Source organism: Ursus maritimus, unplaced genomic scaffold, assembly GCF_017311325.1.
Source record: "Ursus maritimus isolate PB19 unplaced genomic scaffold, ASM1731132v1 scaffold_4, whole genome shotgun sequence".
Taxonomy (NCBI): domain Eukaryota; kingdom Metazoa; phylum Chordata; class Mammalia; order Carnivora; family Ursidae; genus Ursus; species Ursus maritimus.
In genome coordinates, this window is record NW_024426552.1 from 5,585,940 (window position 1) to 5,605,953 (window position 20,014).

General features: G+C 45.2%; 1 protein-coding gene across 1 annotated transcript in view; it reads left to right on the top strand.

Annotated features, from left to right (window-relative positions):
* DSCAM (DS cell adhesion molecule) overlaps nt 1-20,014 on the top strand; it is a 619,423-nt gene that overhangs the window by 552,689 nt on the left and 46,720 nt on the right. The window contains exons 21-27 of the mRNA XM_040621659.1: nt 3,299-3,452; nt 7,922-8,039; nt 9,353-9,516; nt 11,182-11,280; nt 14,316-14,504; nt 15,713-16,003; nt 19,397-19,573. Of these exons, the coding sequence (XP_040477593.1) occupies nt 3,299-3,452; nt 7,922-8,039; nt 9,353-9,516; nt 11,182-11,280; nt 14,316-14,504; nt 15,713-16,003; nt 19,397-19,573 (1,192 nt within the window). The remainder of the gene's footprint in view (nt 1-3,298; nt 3,453-7,921; nt 8,040-9,352; nt 9,517-11,181; nt 11,281-14,315; nt 14,505-15,712; nt 16,004-19,396; nt 19,574-20,014) is intronic.

A 20,014-nucleotide genomic window follows, 5' to 3' on the forward strand; every position in this document is an offset into this window, starting at 1 on the left:
GGTGTATATGGCACTTCTTTTCACTACATCTGTATCTTTGGGGTAAATACCCAGTAGTGCAATTGCTGGGCCATAGGGTAGCTCTATTTTTAACTTTTTGGGGAACCTCCACACTGTTTTCGAAAGTGGCTGTACCAACTTGCATTCCCACCAACAGTGTAAGAGGGTTCCCCTTTCTCCACATCCTCTCCAACATTTGTTGTTTCTTGCCTTGTCAATTTTTGCCATCCTAACTGTGTAAGGTGGTATCTCAATGTGGTTTTGATTTGAATTTCCCTGATGGCTTATGATTTTGAACATTTTTTCATGTGTCTGTTAGCCATTCGTATGTTGTAATTTCAGTGATTTCTTTAGGTTTAAAAGCATATACATTTAACTTACCATTTTCTACTTTCTAGTGATATTACACACTGCACATATGATATAAGGACCTTATAATAGTATGCATCTGTTTTTTTCCATCTCAATATTTGTGCAATTGTTGTCATACATTTTACTTTTATATGTTATAAACCCCAAACTACATCATTATCTTTTGATTATCCATGATCTTTTAATGAGATTTAGATAATAAGAAAAAAAATCACATATTTACCTATGTAATTACCATTTTTGGTACTTTATATCCCTTTGTGTACAAATATATCTCTATCTGGTATCATTTCCCTTCTGACCGAAGGACTTTCTTTAACATTTCTTATAGTGTGGGTCTATTGATGATTCTTTCAGCTTTTTATGTTTTGAAAAAGTCTTTATTTCTCTTTAGTTTTGGAATATTTGTTTGTTGAGTGTAGATTTCTAGGTTGACTTTTTTTTCTTTCAGTGCTTTAAAAATGATGTCCCACTATCCTCTTACTTGGCGTCTTAGTCAGTTCAGACTGCTAAAACAAAAGTACCATAGATTGGGTGGCTCGTAAGTAACGGAGATTTATTTCTCACAGTTCTACGGCTAGATAGCTGAGATCATGGTGCAGTCATGGTGGGGTTATGGTGAGAGGCCTCTTCTGGGTTGCAGATTTCTCATTGTGTCCTCACGTGGTGGAAGGGGGCAAGGGAGCTCTCTGGGGTCTCTTTTATAAGAGCGCTAATCCCATGACCTAATTACCTCCCAAAGGCCCCACTTCCTAATACCATCACTTTGGGGATTAGGTTCTTGGGGAAACATTCACTAGCACTTGGATTGTTTTTGACTCGAACTCTGCTGACATCCTTATTTTTGTTCCTCAATGTATAACATGTCCTTTCTCTGACTGCTTTTGAGATTTTCTGTCGTGGTTTTGAGCAATTTAATTATGATATGCCTTGGTATGGTTTTCTTCATATTTTTGTGGCTGGAGTTCATTGAGATTCTTGGCTCTCTTGTGTTTATAGTTTTCATCAAATTTGGAAAAATTTCAGCCAATGTTTCATCAAACATTTTTCTGTTGTGCCTCCCTTCCCTCTTTTAGAGATTCCAATTACATGTGTGTTAGGCTGTTCAATGTTGTCCCGTAGCTCACTAAAGCTGTGTTAAGTTTTGTACCCTCTTTTCTCTGTGTTTCATATATTGATATATCTTCAAGCTCACTGACCTCTTTTTCTGCAAATCTAATCTGCTATTAATCTAATGCAGTGTATTTTTCATTTCACATATTGTAATTTCATCTCAAGTTTGACTTGGGTCGTTTTATATCATTCATGTATCTATTTAAATTCTTGAATATTTAAAGCTATAACATAGCTATAATACAGTTATAATAACTGTTACAATACCCATTTCTGCTAAATTTAATAACTGTGTCAATTATGGGTCAATGAGGATTAATTGAATTATATTTTCTTTATGAAAGAAATGTTTCTCTGTGTTTTCTTTTGAATTGCTGAAATTTTTTCGATAGCTTTTTTGAGGTATAATTCACATACTATAAAAGCCATGCTTTTAAAGTATGCAATTCAGTGGCTTTTAGTATTTTCACAGAATTACACAACCCCCACCATTATCTAATTTTAGAACATTTATCATCATCCCCAAAAGAAACTTTATACCCCATAGAAGTCACCCCCCATTCTGTCCCAACCCTACCCTGCCCCTGGCAACTACTAGTCTACTCTCTGTCTTCCTGAATTTGCCTATTCTGGAAATTTCATAAAAAGGGAATGATAAGTATGTGATATTTTGTGATTGATTTCTTTCACTTAATATAATATCTCCAAGATTTATCCAGTTAACATGTATTAGTACTTTGTTTCTTTCTATTGTTGAATAATACTCTATGGTATGGATACAACACATTTGTTTATCCATTCACCAATTGATGGATATTTGGGTTGTTCATATTTGGATGTCACATTATGAATTTTACCTTATTGAGCACTGGATATTTTTACTCCTTTAAATATTCTGATTTTTGGTCTGGGATGCAGTTAAGTTACTTCATGACAATTTCATCTGTATGAATTTTGCTTTTAATATTTGTTAGGCAATACCAGTGTGGTGTTCAATCTAGGCCTAATTATTCCCCACCACCAAGGTAAGACCCTGATGCACTGTATCCGATGCCTTGAGGTCTTCCAATCCGCCTGGTGGAACAGGCACTCTTCCCAGCCCTGTGCAAATGCTGGGCACCGCGACCTCTAGTCCGTTCAGGTAGTTCTTTCCCTAGTCTCTGGTAGTTTCCTCCCATGCCTGCACAAATCTACCGCCCTGAATACCCACGTGGGACCCTCTTCTGATCCCCAGAGTTCTGTCTGTATATAGCTCTGTCCTGTGAGCTCCAGCTTCTTCCCAGTCTCTCGGACGTGAATCCTCAACTCAGGGAAGCCGCTGGGCTCCTCCTGGGCTCCCTCTCTGTGCCATGGCCTGGAGACTGTCACAAAAATGTAAAGCCCTGCAATCGTAGGCTCCCTTCCTTTGTTTCCCATATTTCAGAGAGCTCTGTCCTTCATTACCTGATGAGCAATGCCTTTGAGACTGTGGTTTCCTATACTCTGCGTGTTCTTAGGTGGTTTTTTTGGGGTAGGAGGCTAAATCTGTTTTTGTTACTTGATCCAGCAGAAAACAGATGTGCCATGACCCATAATTTCAATGGTTAAATTTCTCCTTGGTGGCTGTGAAAGCTGCCACAGAGAGCGATGTAAGCTCTCTACATGTATATATGAGATGTCAATATCGGTATCGTATATTCCAGCCTTTTAGAAAAGGATTGGTGGTGGCTTTTGTTTCTTATGATAGATAACATGTTTATAACCACTCCTTTAGGAAATCCACATGTGCCATTTGCCTTCTTGAATGTGGGAACATTTATGTCTCCTCTCACAGGTGATCAGCGAGTTTGAAGCCTCTCCTGACTCATTTTCCTACAGAATTCCCAACTTGAGTCGGAACCGTCAATACAGCGTCTGGGTGGTAGCCGTGACTTCAGCTGGGAGAGGCAACAGCAGTGAAATCATCATGGTAGAGCCGTTGGCTAAAGGTGCGCCACTGTGGTAAAGACCTCATTTCCCACTCTCATTGGACTGTTTTTAAATCCCTCCTCTACCAGAAATAAAGCTTACGATGCCCTAAAAATCACCAGAAAATCAGAGCATCACGTGCATTCACGTTCCAGCTTAAGAAATAAGGTTGCGGCTAGCTGGCACTGGGCTTTTGTGCAAATCAGGAAAGAATCCTCCTAGAAGAGAACACAGTGCTCAGGGCGAGTGGCTTTACAACTCAAAGTGTCTTAGGGGAAGTAAGGAAAAAGAGCCCACCCTCACCCCTTGGGTAGGTGAAAATCACTACATAGCAGCTTCCCAAGGAAGTCCTACTTTCATCAAAAGCAAGCATCAGACTTCTTAAAGAGAAATGATTATTTTAAGATCTATGGAATTTGGAAAATTATAAATATAAGAAAATCTTTAGCTCTTCTTCTATTGATAGAATGTCATAAACAAAGACCTTACTTAACAATGGGAAGTCAGAGTCACCAAAGAATAAAAGTTCGTGAAAATGGATATAGAATCTGTACCTTGAGGTGGTACTGCTCCTAAAAAGCATATATAGGCACAAACTATTCTTATTATACTTCTGGTCATTGCGACCACCCAGTGTTTAGGGTCTCACTAAATTAGCACTTTTCACGAGTAAATGTACTAACATCACAATTCCAGGCCAGCAGGAGGTGCCCCCTAATTTTGGAATATACCACACTGGCAATTTATTACTAACGAGGCTGCTAGGTGCCTAAAAGAGAATGTAAGAGAACATTCTAAGATTCCAATTTTGCCTCTAAGAGCTCTTGAGAACAGGCTTATTAATGGGTAGCTAAGAAAAGGCAGAGTAAAATAGCGAGGGGAAAAGAGAACGCTGTCCCATTTCGAACACAACTGCAGATAGAAAGTAAATACGTTGTTGTTAAGGAAAATAAAATCGTGGATTTTTTTTTTTGTCCACCCCAACACACACTCTCACACTGGAAAGCAGTGATTATCAATGGGCATAAGGTCTATACCATGAGATCAAAGCAAAGCAGCAACGTGAGATGCAGGATAGCAACAGCTTTACCTCCTCTCTACTTCTGTGTATTCAGTGTTAGGCAGGCAATTGGGGAAGTCCTTTCTCTCAAGAGACATCTGGCAGGAAGAAGTCAGATATTGAGAGGGTTCAGCACCCAGACACCCCCATACCTGGGATGGGAAGAACCCACCTGGGAGTCAGAGTCAGGTCCAGGAGTAGCCCCAGGTCCAGGAGTAGCTCTACGGAACATCAGCTTGCTCTGGGGAGGGAGAGGCACAGGGGGTGCCAGAGAGGAAGGGGTCAGGCCAGAGAGGCAGGAGAAAAATCAGGAGGGCAAGGCCAAGAATTCAACAGAGATGATTTGGAAAAGAGGGAGTGGTCTTCCCTCAGCAGCTGCTGGGAGGTCAAGGGAAATAAGACTAGAAGTGCCCTGGGGTTGGCCATTCAAGGGACCTCTCTGACCTTCCTGAGAACAGCTTCATGGGGAAGGGAGCAGATGAGGGGACAGAGAGAGGTGAGGAAGCAGATCTACTCCGCAGAAAGTTCTCTAAACACACATCACCTGGAAGAAGCCACAAGAAAGACAAGCTAGAGCAAGGGTGGGTCTCATGCTAGGAAAGGCTCTGTTTTCGCCATGGCTTAATATGTCAGCTCGCAGAGCATGTTTGCATGGCAATGGAAGACCCAAGTGGAGGGGAGGGAGGTGATAATCTGGGAGGAAGAGCCGGGCCACAGGACCAAGGGTTGGAGGAAGAAACACAAATGGGTTTATAGGTTTGGTGACAGGAAAGGCCAGGTTCCCAGTCTGTGTCTTCTATTTCCTCTACCAAGTATTAGGCATTTTGGGGGTTGGCGGAAAAAGGATGGGAAGTTTGAGAAGAGGAAGGACAATAGGAAATCATCATTGCAGAGAAGTGGGAAGGAACTTCCTAACAAAACAGTGAGCCTGGCAGGGAGAGCGGACAGTCCACTTGAGGTCAGTGATTGTAAATCTATGGTGGGTCTTAAATTCTCAGTTGTATGGATTTCTTCAGAAATGTTCAAGTGGGGTTCACCCAGAGTTAGGGTTGATCCAGATGGGTTTTCCAGAAAGGAGCTGAACAAGGGAAGGGCTCAGGCTTGGAGCAGACATTCCACCTGAAAGGCTCCATGCAGAAGCCCCAGACGCTGGCAAACCAGGAAGGCTGAAAGATACAATCTGGAGAGATGATGCTGCCGGCAGTCCAAGGAGACAGCTTCAAGTTATCCTGCAGTTGCTGGGAGATCAACACAGGCAGCCACAGTGGCAAATCTGTCGGCAGGTAGCAGAGGCCAAAATCCAGAGTTAGGTCACAGAAGGAACTGCTGTTTAGTGAATGAAGTGGCAGAATGGAATCCTGAACCCAGCGCTGGAGGAACAGCATCCTGAAGGGTCCCAGGGCCAGGGTTGACCGAGAGAGCACTGCCACGGGGCTGAGAGCAGCACAGGATCCGGGAGGGATGTCCCGGTTGCAGGCGGACAGCAGTTTCTCAGAATCACTTGAGGTGCTTGTTAAAAGACAGACTCCTTAAACCCACCAAAGATCCGCCAAATCACAGACCAGCCTAGGAATCTGCATTTCTAACAGATTCTAAATGATTCTCTTGCCTGCTTTCATTTGAAAACCAGCTCTGATAGGTTCTGTCACTTAGTCTTGGAATTTAGGATGAGGACTCTTTAAATTCCTATGCCACAAATGGGCATTAATTCTACAAACTGGGTGTGTTTGGCTTCAAGAGGAAATGGTTCTGGCCTATATTTCTCAAAATGCAGATGGGAAATTATTCACAAGTCCTGGAATTGGTTTCAAGAGTTATAGCCAGCATATTAAAGTACTAGAATGGAATAGAATCAAATAGTCTAGACTGACCTGAAAAAGTGAAACACAGCAAGTATTCATTTGAGGCCCTTTGTCTTCAGTCACGCACGTCCCAGCACGTGTGTAGCTTCCGGGATTCAGAGTGCCACATGTTTCTTACGGTAGTGAGGGGGTGTTAAAAAGCTTGAAAGCCCCTAACTCTACCTGGCTTCCCTAATCATCCCAACTTTGCTGCAAAAACGTTCCTCAGCATATAAAATGATGGTCTGAAGGGTTTGAAATGGAAGATGCCAAACCCCCAGTGCCAGACATCCAGTGCTCCCTGACCAGGATATTTTTGTTATGATGAGAAATCAAAAACGTCAGTAACTGAAACAGTGGTCTTTGCCGTCCATGAGCCGTCTCCGCAGACCCTGCTCCAAGCAGGAAGAGCTTGCTGTAATGCTTGCTGCACAGCGGGCCCAGCTTCTGAGCCCAACGGCGTTCCGTCTCTGTCTCAGCTCGGGCCCACAGCACTCAGAGCAACGAAAAGAGGAGTCGTATGGTAGACCTTAATAACCAAGGCTTGTGTTCTAGGCCAGGATGCCTCTGTGATGACTGGGCTCCATCCATGCCCGTTGGCCAGTCCAAACCCTCAAGCCCCAGATCATTCCGGGTCCCAATCTTGGTACCATCCTTATGGCTCCAGAATCAGATGGGGGCCACCTTTCTTATGTGGTCTTGGTGGCTGTTCATCTGGCCTCGCTCAGCTTCCAGAGGAAGCATCCCAGACGACGGTGTCCCAACGTATGGCCAAGATGGGGCACATTGTTTTGCCTCTGGAAGACTGGGGTCTTGGTGTCAGCTTCTGGGTCTCCCTCAAGAAGGGAGCACTAAGAACCTGTCAGTGCCGGGCTCCTCGGTCTTCAACGAGGCCCCTGCTGGCATAGGTCCACATGGGCTTTTTAAAACCTCTCCACTCCTGCGACTTCGGGACTGTCACTGGTACCAGAAGCCTCTGGCCAATGCTGCCATTGGAGCCTCTGAATCACCGTCCCAAGCAAACAGTTGTTCTTCAAGAGAAGCTGCTTGAAAAGCATTCATTTTCCTTAACATTTGTTCTGAAGATCAAGTTGACACAATCGAGTCAGGGAAGTAGAACAAAACTGACAGAAGTTGTTCTGTGTTACTCGTCCTTCTCTTAGCACTTTATGCCTCATGTTGTCTGTTCTCTCAGATATTAAAAGTATATTTTAACGTGCGGTTTTGGTGTTGAGATAAATTGTTTAATAAAGGGCTCTGACAAATAATTGGGCTCATGGAAAACACAGCTTGGGGATGCTGGGCTTATGAAGACCCAGATATTTAATTTGGGCTCCTCATGTTTAGTCAATAGAGGGGGGGAATGCTACCATAGGGATTTTTAGCTGTTTGTATGTTCTTACAAGAAAATCCCGTATACACATCCTGATAACCAGAGAACGATGTTGGCAGGTGTATCCCTAACCGGCTATGCTGCTTTCACCCTTTGGTGGGGGGGGGAGTGTCACCGTATGGGGGAAGGGCATTTTGGCTTTTGTGTCAATGAGGCTGTGGCATGACTGGGCTTCTGCTCTGTTTGGCGCCCCAGCTCCAGCACGAATCCTGACGTTCAGTGGCACAGTGACTACTCCGTGGATGAAGGATATTGCCTTGCCTTGTAAAGCCGTTGGGGACCCTTCTCCTGCAGTAAAATGGATGAAAGACAGGTAACCAGTAACCTAATGTATGCCTTTAGCGAGACTCTAAGAGATTATATCAGACATACCAGGCTGGGTCTGGCACTCTAATGCTGTCTTCATTTCCACTCATGAAAATTCCAGGAAACAGCAACTCTTCTGAGATGGGAGAGGAGGTGGAATGGGGGGTGGGATCTTGGCTTTAGCACTAAAAGGGTCTGGTGTGTGTTGCATCTATCTTCCGTGAATTCAGAACCTTTATATTCATAACAGAATGCCTGCAAGGAAAGTAGCCTAACCAACCCAATAATCGCTGTACTTTATCATATAAATTTCCTCTATAACAGAGAGGAACACGCCCCCCATCACAGGGGTGCCCTCACACCTGTCTTTCTCCTTCCAAGATAATGGTCCAACTAACCCTACCTCAAATGCTCTGAGAAATGACTTTAAGAGATGCAATGCATTAGGACTTAGCTAATATAAAATCTGGTTTTCCATACTCAATAAGTAATTATTAAAATAATAGCAGCCAAGATAGGAGGCAGAAAGTGGGTGAGATATATTCTATCCTGTAACTTTTCTAAGTGCTTTCTCTATGTTCAGAGGACAAAATTAGGATATAAATAAAGAGCTGACAATTCACTAATGAGCATGGAAATTTGATATAAAATGGATTCAGCAGAGTGCCTATTTTAAACAAAAGCACTTAAAAGACATAAACTATTGAAATAATAGTCTTGGTCCAGGGACCACTTTTCTCCTCTTTTAAAATCAGTTAATGCAAGGAAATAAATACAGTCCCAGGGTTAAGAGGCATCCTGCCTGATGTGGGGATGGCCGAACAGTCGCCATGGCGGCAGTTATAATGGCGAGGGGACTCTTTTTATTCTAAGACCAACGCATCACTCTCTTGAGAAACCACAGTTCACTTTTTTTTTGGGTCAAAATCATGAACAGCTATAAATCTAAGCAAGTCCACAAGAGACCCCACATTTAGTTGTCCCTATGTGTTTGGGTCAAAATGGCACTTCTGCCCCAGAAGGAATTCGCAAGAGGGGGTGGCCGGTGCCCGCATGGTGGAGGAAGGAGGGGCCCATTCGGGATGCGACAGGCATTGACGTATGTGACAGCCAGAATCCAAACCCCCAGCACAGAGCTAATCTCCACGTAGCACGCTCTCCAAAGAATGAAATTCAGCTTTGGATTGTTTTTGTCGTGTAATCACAATTCAGTTCCGAGGGCCTTGTTGACCTCAGAGAGAGCCTTTATGCTTTTCGCCAGCCTCAGCTAATTTGGATTGTAATTTCTTTAATCTGTGCCCTTTTTTTCCTGTGAGGTAGTAACGGGACACCCAGCCTAGTAACGATTGATGGGCGGAGAAGCATCTTCAGCAACGGGAGCTTCATTATCCGCACGGTGAAGGCGGAAGATTCCGGCTATTACAGCTGCATCGCCAATAACAACTGGGGATCAGATGAAATTATTTTAAATTTACAAGTACAAGGTAGAAAGTTTGAGGACTCTTTTTAATGATATTTTTTCTACGTGTGACTATATGCAAAGAGTAAAATTGAACAAACTTAAAAATCAGCCTTTCTAAAGAGCTGATTGCTATGTTCATATTACAGAAAAATATACTTGTTCATTTTGGAAAATGTAATGCAGCAAACCCAAGAAAATAAAAGCACTCATAATCCCAGAGATAACGCTATTTACACTTTTGCGTATAGAGAGCCTAGTCTCATTTTTCTCGATGTGCAGCACTGAGGACGTCCTGGTAGCTTCTGCTAATTGCACGGTTTACTCTACATATGTATAAGTGGAACCCAGAAAACACCAAGAATAAGTCTGAATTGAGGTCTTTTATCTACTAATTAACCAAGCTTTTATATGCAGTGTACGTCAAAAGGTCATCCACTGAAACTCTAAGGATATTGCTATATTTAGTTGGGTTTTTAATGTAGTATATGTGGTTTTTCTTGATAGCGAACACAAAAAGTACGGGACAAATTCAAGGTAGTTGAATTAAAATCACGTGTAAAATCCTCAATGGCCACTGACCAGTTCAGGTTTGGGTGCACAGTGATATTTTATTAGTTGAAAAACCAAAGAGTATGCTTCTTTGGACTTAAATGTTGTCACATTAATAAATCACAGTGAGTAAAAATAAAATCAGTATTGTCCTCAGGGGGGAGGGAAGAGGAGGAGAACAACAATATTTTTTTTAAAAATGTAAAATTGGCCTGAAATTTCAAGTAAATTGGAGTCAAGAGAATCCCATGGTGTTTCAGAAGATTGACTTGATGTTGTGACTCGAAATAGCCGGGTCATGTTTTCACACCTTTGAGTTAATATATATGGGCCTCTCTCAGAGGAAAAGAAATGGACATTTTAAGGGAAGTGTCTGTATAATTTGGATAACCTGATTCTGAATTCCTTCAATGTTTCTGTCCTCGGTGCTGACCCAAAATAATATTGAGGCCCATTGGTTTGAAGTATGTATTCTTCAAGTCTTGTACGAACGAGCAAGTTCACGTACAGCCAACCAATGGCACACCTTTGATTTCCAGAGCTGAGTGTGTGTGTGTGTGTGTGTGTGTATGTGCGCGCGCTTGTGTGTGTGTGTGTGTATCGAATCTTGGGGTAGTAGCTAAAAAAGTGGCAATTTTTGCAATTCTTTTTCCCACTAGCCACTCTCCCCTCCCCCGCTCTCCCTCCCTTACTTTTCCCTCACCCAATCTCCCCTCCCCCCTTCCCTCCCCTGTCACATCCTGGGAACAGAACAGCTAAGTGGATGCCATTTATCTTTCTCACTTGGATCAAGGCTGAAATTCAGAGTAATGCAAGCATCCTTAGAAAGTTTAAAGGAGATTTCAGTAAGTGATGAACGACCCAGAAATTCAAGGAATCAGTGAGGAAATGAGTTAGATATAAATCCAAGTAGAAATGCAGTTGAATTTTCGTTAAATAATAGATTCACTCTGCTCTATCTCTTTAACCAAGGACATCAACTAAAAAGACATTTTGACAGAAGTGAATTGCATATTTTGGCAACCTAAAACACTTATTTAATAAATGGCTGTTAAAAATGATTTGGTAAATGGCTGTTCAAGCAGATTAAAGATGTGAAAAACTAATTCTTGTTTTCTAAAAACTGTTTCCTATCTAGTTCCACCCGATCAGCCTCGGCTTACAGTGTCCAAAACGACATCTTCTTCCATTACGCTCTCGTGGCTCCCTGGAGACAATGGGGGCAGTTCCATCAGAGGTAATGAGCAATAGGTTGCCCACAGTAGTTGACTGTCACTATCCATCCCCAGGCTGATAAGTGACACATCTCCATCAAGTAACCGTTCTGCGTTAGTTACAATTAATTCTCCCACTACCTAAACAGCAAGCCACACATCTATTCTTATGGTATTTACTGAAACCCATCATTCATCCAAGGCATCCCATTCACAAAATAACCAGTGTGCCTCCAATCTGAGTGAAAGATTAATGAAAGCAGAAAAGAAAGAAAGAATTTGGTAATCTCTCCCCCAAAATTCTGCATACTGTTTCTTCTCCATGTTGTCAACACTCCATCATTCATTCATTCCTGTACTCAATCATTCATTCAAGTAATTAGTACTTACTAATTTAATTTAATTAGTAACCAAGTGGTTATTGTTCTAATTTATAAAGCACAAAAAGGGAGAACCTAGAGTTTAGGTAGGAAACGATCTATTTGCACAAAACTTTTGCATTGAGTCCATAGCAGAAAAGAACAAAGGAAGTCTGTCCTGAGGAACAAGATAGTGTGATAATTTTAGCCTGCGCAGAGTTGGGAGGAGAACACTCTGAGCAAGCTGTGGCCACAAGAAAGGGAGAGAATCCGGAGGAATACACTAAAGATGCACGGGAGTGGGGGAGGGGGCTGGTCCTACATGGGAGGGGACTTTCAAAGGCAGAGGACATCCCCTCTTCTGAATGAGGAAGGTGAACAGACAACTGGAAATAGGGGGTCATTTCAGGGTGAAGCCAGCAGGGTCTTGGAGCCAGCTCCTTCCAGCTCACAAGAGTAAGCTCTCCTCTCTCTTCTCTGCCTTATACTCAGTGACTAACCCCAGGCTGGGATCGTTACACACCCCAAAACTCAGAAATGCTACTGGTCAAGTCTCTTTTTTTTTTTTTTTTACAGCCATGTGTTAAACATTTATCAGCACTCTGAGTAAAGGGGAAGATCTTCCTTTTTTTTTTTAAAGAAAAAAGTGAGATTATTTTTTTTAAATAGTTAGCTGATTGGGGGGAGGTTGTGTTTGTAAGTTTGAGGAGTGTGGGGAAGACTTGTAACAGCTACCATGTGAAATGTAAGGGGAGTCATTAATAGACCAACAAAGTCATTGCGAAGAGGGAGTGGGGGCCCAGCTGCATAAAAATAGCCCAAACTGTGGCGGTCACAATTTCACCGTCTCATGACTTTGTCAAGTGCTGCACACACCTGGATGGAAGACTGGGTCGCTGTTTACTGGAGCTGCTGACTGGCAGAACAAGTGTGGCTAGAGTCCGAGGAGTGGGTGAAAATAGGCTCCTGGTGGAAATGGTCTACAGAAGGTATGAGGCTGTTAGAGAACATTGTTATGAGAAAGGAGAAAAAAACAGGGCATCAAGGGAAATGTTCAAGGGACTCTAGGAATTGAGGCTCAAATGAAATAGTGTTTGGGTTCTGTAAGTGTGAGAGCCTTCGAGAAGTGGTACAGGGAGTGCCAGAGCAGGAGGTCTTGAAGGTGAAGCCAATTTTGGTAATGAAGAGTTTCCAAGCAAAGACAACCAGGGGTCCGTGAAACACAGTGGTAGCCACAGCCATTGGCATGAGGGCTCCTGTTGCCAAGGGTTACAAGAGCTTCCCAGATGTGATTTGGCTGGAGGAAGTTAGAAGGAAAGTGTTCTCCCTGTGACGTTCACAGCAGCAGGGAGGTGGTTTGGGCAGAGCTGGGGTGGAAGCTAGGAGATAACAGTGGGAGCATGGGGTACCCAAATCCCTCACCCACCTGTCATGTACTGCATGAGCCTTAAGGGGTGCAGATCAAGGATACTCAAAGAGAAAATGAGGCTCGGAAAGGAGGAGGGCCCCCAAGGCAGCAGAGGGCCAGAGGGGAGGGAAGGAGCAAAGAGTAAGGACGATGGGGACCCTGACCACAGAAGAATCCAGGACAGGTGACCTCCATGTGAGGGGTCTGCAAGACCCTTGATGCTGCCAGTGTGGGCTGAGGAGCCTCTGTAAGTGAGGAGCTGAGAAGTGCTTTGCCTGTGTTAAAAAGGGAGCCCCACGGGCTGGAGGGAAGAGAACAGTCCACAAGCCTGAGGACACCATGCACCAGGCAGGCTGGTCCCAGGTTGCCCGGGTGTGAACAGAGAGGAGACAGAAACAGAGAAAACAGGACGAGGAAGTGGCTGGGGTAGTAGGGATGGCGGCCGTAACAAGGAGGAATGTCTCGGTGATCCCAAGGGCAAGGAGAGCTGGCTTCAGATTCTGAAAGTGGGGTTTGAATCTCACTGACTTACAGGGCCTTCGAACGGTCACCTCATCTGTCTGGATCTCAGTGTCTTGCTCCGTGCCGTGGGGCTAATAATCACTATCTCCTACGGTTATGTGACATAATGAACGTAGCGGGCTGAGGACAGAGCTTGGCGCCTAGTGAGCAGCCAAGAGAGGGCCAGTTGATGTTCATGGTCATGGAAGTACAGATGATAGTGGTCATGTACAGAAATGGATTTCTGGAGGGATTTTTCAGAATAAGGAAAAGCCAGGTGACTTGAGATGTTGGGATGGCTACAGGATTTAGAGCCAGTTCCCTTAGTGATTGTGGACTGGGTAGTGTATGGTTGAGGAGATTCCTGTGCCCTTGTAACATAGCCCTTTTCCAGAGCTTTCGTTCTCTTAAAAATAATTCAGCTCAGACCATGCGGATACCCAAGGATTCAGGCACGTGTGTCCTGAGGGCAGATTTCTAGAGACATAGTGTCCACCCTCTGCTTCCTCCTACACCTTTTAAAAGGAAACGGGGAGAAAGTGGCTTTATTTTCACCACACCAATTAGCAATACACCATAGTAATGTCTGGCGTGGCCTAAAGGCTAATCGGAACATCATCGCAATACTCCTCCCAGCCTGGGTTCAGTTTTCTGGAATGAGGAAGAGTTCAGATGTTCTCTTCCAACTATGCATGAATGCTGAGAACTCTCATCCCATACAGAATGGCAACACTTAGAAGGAAGGTAGAAAGGAAATAAGGCTCTTTTGACTATTTCTTGTGTTCTGTAGGTTACATATTGCAGTACTCTGAGGATAACAGTGAGCAGTGGGGAAGTTTTCCAATCAGCCCAAGTGAACGTTCTTACCGCCTGGAAAATCTGAAGTGTGGTACCTGGTATAAGTTCACTCTTACGGCCCAAAATGGAGTGGGACCGGGACGCATCAGTGAAATCATAGAAGCGAAAACGTTGGGGAAAGGTAGGTATGCCTTCTGCTCTCTGCATTTCCTCTGCTTTCCAGATCGAATGGGGGATTGGAATCACCGATGACGTGTCATATATTTATTTGCAAGCTTGTCTGTGAGTTTGAACTTCGTTATTCCCAAAACGGGTTTGGACGTGTTGCAGTGTGATGAGAGAGCTGGCTGGTCCTCACAGAATATCGTGGTTCTCTTCCTTCGTTACCTCATTTGCAGTGAAAAGAAGAGCGTCATTTGCAAACCAAGGGCTTCGGTGCCAACATAAAGTGTCCTGGCTGGGTCGCCATGAAATATGTCATTTACCCTCTTGCCTAGTGTGACCTTCTCCCTCCATCGCCCCATGTCCCCTCTATCCATAACTTTCTCATTGCCTCCAACGCCTCACTTTTCAGTGACTGGGAAGTGACTGGGATACACTGTTGACCTTTAATGTGAATTGATTTTTTTAATCCGAAACATGAACCTTTGAGGAGATGAACCCCCGGGGGGCAGAAATGGTGCTCAGCGGTGAAACTGCAGTCTGGGGCCACCAGTAAGGGGAGGGGTAGAGTGGCACAGAAGGGTAGGTGAGGCAGTGAAGAGAAGGTCTTTGGCGCTTCCCCTCACATCTGACTCTTATCGGGTACACAGGGCCACCCTGGAGAGCAAGAGAGCGAGAAGTGGGAAGGCAAAGGTGCTACTTGGACCTGGCACCTGAGTTCTGGTTAAGATGCAGCAAGCGTTCAGAGGAGGAGGGATTGATTTATGCAGAAGTATAACCATTAGGTCCCTGGGCTCCAGTAAGAAGGGCTTGGATCGTAAGAGACACCTGTTGGTCCTTCCAAAATCCAACTAGACTTCTCTTGAGTCAGGTCCATCCACACAAGCGTGGAAACGGGTCAGCTCAGCACACGGTGTGGGTTCCTTCAGAATCACTCAAGGAAATACATACACGAAAATAGCAGTGTTCTCCAGGAGCGCTGACACACACAACAGTAACCTCTACCCGCCCGATTTCCCCTCTCCTACCTAGGGTTGTGGCTGGAGACAGCCCGTTGGCCCCCAGGTCCCTGTAAACACTGGGCAAATTGGGACTGGTCTATGACCCAGACTTGGACTGAGCTCCTTGCCCAGGTGGGGAAGGCAGCCAAGGGGAAATGTGTGACAACGCTGACGGCTGGCCTTCGTGTATCCCGTGAGCTGATCCCCTCCGTGCATTCTCCCGCAGAGCCCCAGTTCTCGAAGGAGCAAGAACTCTTCGCCAGCATCAACACCACGCGCGTGAGGCTGAACCTCATCGGCTGGAATGATGGCGGCTGTCCCATCACCTCCTTCACACTGGAGTACAGACCCTTCGGGACCACGGTCTGGACCACAGCTCAGCGGACCTCTCTCTCCAAGTCGTACATCCTGTACGAGCTGCAAGAAGCCACGTGGTACGAGCTGCAGACGCGGGTGTGCAACAGTGCCGGCTGTGCGGAGAAGCAGGCCAACTTCGCCACGCTCAACTACGATGGCAGTAAGCTGGCTGGCGTCACGGCCCTCCCACACGTGCATGTCCTTACTGTCCCTTTCCCATTCAACGTTCATCCTGGGCACAGACCGACCAGTGCCCGCAGATCCCTTGAGGCTTCGGGGCCACTCCGCTGGCTCCCTGCGGGGCTCCCTAGTTCACTGTGTTCACGGGACCATGGCTCTGCTCCAGAAATAAGGGACGGAGGGCCACGGGGAATCTCCTTAGGGAATCGTGGTGCAGGAGTGATTTCTCTTCGGGCTGAAGGATTCTTTACCTTCCCTTACCAAACACGTGGTTCTGTGTGTTTGTCAATGACTGTGCGCTAACACTGCTTTTGTTGTCTCCCCACCCGTTCCCCACGCCATCCCAACCCACATAACTCCGTCTTTGCTCTCATTTAGCCCTTAGCCTGCATGTGCAGAAACAGTCTTCATGGTACAGGAGTTTCTGGTAGTCCCTGAGCAGAAATGCAGGCATGGATGAAAGTAATATAATATCATAAGATATTAGTGTGAGTCCCGCCCTAACCCCACATGCACGTGCGATTTGCATGGACTTTGTGAAAACCAGGCGAGGTATCTTGTGAAGTTTAGTCAACCAAAAATAAACAATAGAAATGTTTATCCTTTTTTTCCTACAACTAGTATCAAAGGATTGATATCTGAACAAACGCCCAGCCCAGCGAAGCTGAAGGATAATGGGGTCATTGATTGTTATGAGGTTAGGGAACTTTAGAAAGTCTTAAAAAGCAGCATGTTGGTGCTGATTTCTGCAGCTTTGCAGCGACTTTCTCTCAGGGAAAAGCAGTGACTGAGTTAGGTGCTCAACCACAAGGTAGGACCCACCACAGTTCATCAGAATGTTGGAAGCTCCTGGCTTAGCATCTGCCCCGCACCCCTCCAGGCCTTCTGGCCAACACCGCTGATAAGGTCAGACCACAGTGTTAGACGGCTTAGCCCAGAAAGGCTGCACCGGCACAAAGACCCCCATATACTTGATCCATCCGTAGGCAGGCTCAGGTGTGGTTCCCTCCTCTGCCTGTGTGTCCTCGGGATCTTGCTTGATTAAAGCTCCAGCAAGCTCCCACTTCCTGGGAGTGCAGCTTATTCTGTCCTAAGGAGAGTGTCCATGAGCCCAAGGACCCTCAGAAACAACCAAAGGAATCTACTCTAGGTGATGTGGACTGGGATCCTCATTCGGTCATTTTCCCCGGGACCCTCCTGAAGGTCTCAGAACGAGTTCTTCCTGCTCTGCCACTGGAAACCCACCCCCAGGTCTCCTGTCCAGGGCCATGTCACCATGAAATCCTCCCCAGCCAGAGTCCTGTCTGGCCTCCAGCATTTCCAGCCTCGCATGAATGTACGAAGGTCCTTAGGTAGAAGCCCTTCTGTATTGGCGACACCAGCCTGGGGTCATGCTTTTGCAGTGCTCTCCGCCCCATGGCCCTGGAATGGCTTGCCCAGCTCCTGGACTATAACCTGACTGCTCACGAGCTGATGTCTTTGTGGGCCCCTCTGTCTAGCTTTCTAGCCTCAGTGATGTCATTCAAGGGTGTCCCATCCCCAAGCACCACCCACAGGCAGAACAGCCCTTCCTACTGGCTTTCTCCTCCAACATGGTTTAATTCTTTGCTCTTACAGAATAAAGGATTCTGATATATGAAACACATTACTTTGCATTTAAGAGCTCCCCAAAGTCCTCTGCTAGCAGGTACACATTTGGGCAATAGGCATATTTCTTACGTTAGCTTATTGGCTTACGTTAATTGACTTACGATAATCACACACTAGCACAAAGCTTCTCTATAATCTGTGTAGAGGCCAGAGCGCTGGGCTTCAGCGCACACATTGATGAGACAGTCGTGCTAATCTTTTAATAAGAAACCACACGCATGCAGAATTCGAAACTGTGATTCAAACTTACAAAGCACTCTGTAGAATTTCAATGCTTGGTCTTCTTTAAAAAAAAAAAATGCTCTCATTTAATCCAGGATCTTAGATTATAAGCATGCAAAAGTTCTGTGAGCTACATTTAAATTCCTGAAATCTGAAATAATTTTATTACACTAGGAAATAAAAAAATACATATTTATATTTTCCTTGGAAAGGATTATGGATTTCTTTGAACTGATCTCACAGACAGATAGATTTAATATCTTTTTTGTCATACTTGACGGAAGATTTCCCTTTCATGTGGGGAGAAACAAACATTGACAGCTAGCCTCATACCTATACCAGTCCGATCTCAGATTCTTCGTGTCTTTGACTCTTTCTTCTGCCATTTCCTTGCCAAACGTTCGCACTTGTCCCTGTGCTGCCTTGGTTTTGCAGATGAACTTCACCCGTGTCCCCTTACGTGGGTTCTGATGTCTGAAGACATGGGTTTCCAGCTAGAAACATGGCACAGTTGGAAGAACACTTTTCTTGGCCTGGGCTGATAACAGGACAGACTGGGATTCTATTATCCCTGCTCTACTTACTAAGTGCAGGATAAAGACCAGTTTTGCTCGGGGGAAATTGCATTATTTTTTGCATTATTTTTCCTAAACCACTGACTTCCTGGCCCTTGTTTTACATGGAAAATTTTACATGGAAAACACAGAGGGATGGAGAATCTTACATAGCGGAAGGTGCCAGAATGCATGCCCCGTAACGTGTGGATGTATGCCTGAATCTCTGCGCCCATTGTACTCAGCTTCTGCCTAGAAAGCAGCTTCAAATAGCTCAGAGTTCAGTCTACTTAGGTGCTTCCTTAGAATTCTAAATAATCTGAATTTCATAATGCTATATAATAATGCCTGATTACTGAGGAGCTTGCTTTGGAGACCTAGATGCTTCCTCTTTGAAAAGTTGTCTGCAGCTCTTTCGCCCTAAAATGAGAGTTTCTAAAGGAGATGAAAAGCAAGTGAGTCACCAAACCAAAAGGGATGCTCGGCTTCCTTAAGCTCATGTGTCTGGCACAGTCTCACTGCAGACTCCTGGCCCCTGGCCAGACCTATTGTTCCTCCTTTGATGTGCAGGTTTTCAAGCAGTTGTACTATGGGTGACAGTTCCAGTGAAATGCATGTGGCTTTTTTAAGCACCTGGCCTGGACATTGTGCTTTCAAGCGCCCGCACCCAGCAGTACATGACAAAATGAAGCCCCTTTCAAAGAAATGGGCTTCACCCTTTGTGCAAATCCTGATTTGATGCTTTGTCAAGTAAGGTGCAAGTTGGGCAGAGGAGGGGCATGAGAAAATAAATCAACGAGCCAGGACCTAGGTAAAGAACTCCTCTCATTTCTCATCACCCCGGACACCCTTGGATCACACAGCGCGCCTCTTGTAACCGTCATCCCTAAACCCTCCGCCATGCTGTCTTCATTAATAGTCATCTAACACCATGGCCCTGCTTTCAGGTACAATCCCTCCACTCATTAAGTCAGTTGTCCAAAGCGAAGAAGGGCTGACGACCAACGAGGGGCTCAAGATGCTGGTGACCATCTCCTGCATCCTGGTGGGGGTCTTCCTGCTGTTTGTGCTCCTGCTGGTGGTGCGGAGGAGGAGGCGGGAGCAGAGGCTGAAGAGGCTGAGAGGTGAGTGGCGACCCCGCAGTCACCCACTCGCGCCACTGTCTCTGGACAGCCGGCCTGGTGGGAGCTGCCCCCCAGGAGAAGGGCTTGTCCTCTCCGGGCCTGGTCCCCCAACCGCCTGACTCCGTGATGTGCCTTGAGCGGGGCTGCAGAGCCTTAGGGGAAGAGTCACACGGATGTCACTACCCCACGCAATCAGACGCTGAGGGAGGGTCAACCGCGCTCTGGTCTCCTAAATCCTAGAAATTCGTAGGCAAAGAAAATTATTTTCTCATGGGTCTTTCAAGTCTGCTCGCCTTAATTCTCAGCCTTCCCAGCAAGGCCATCAATTATGGCGTCCTTTAAAAAGACCTATCACATTTGCTGTGGCAATGAGAACTATTTTATTGCCAGGAAGCGGAAATTGAGGGCTTATAGTAAAGCATTGTGAGGCAGAAAACACAC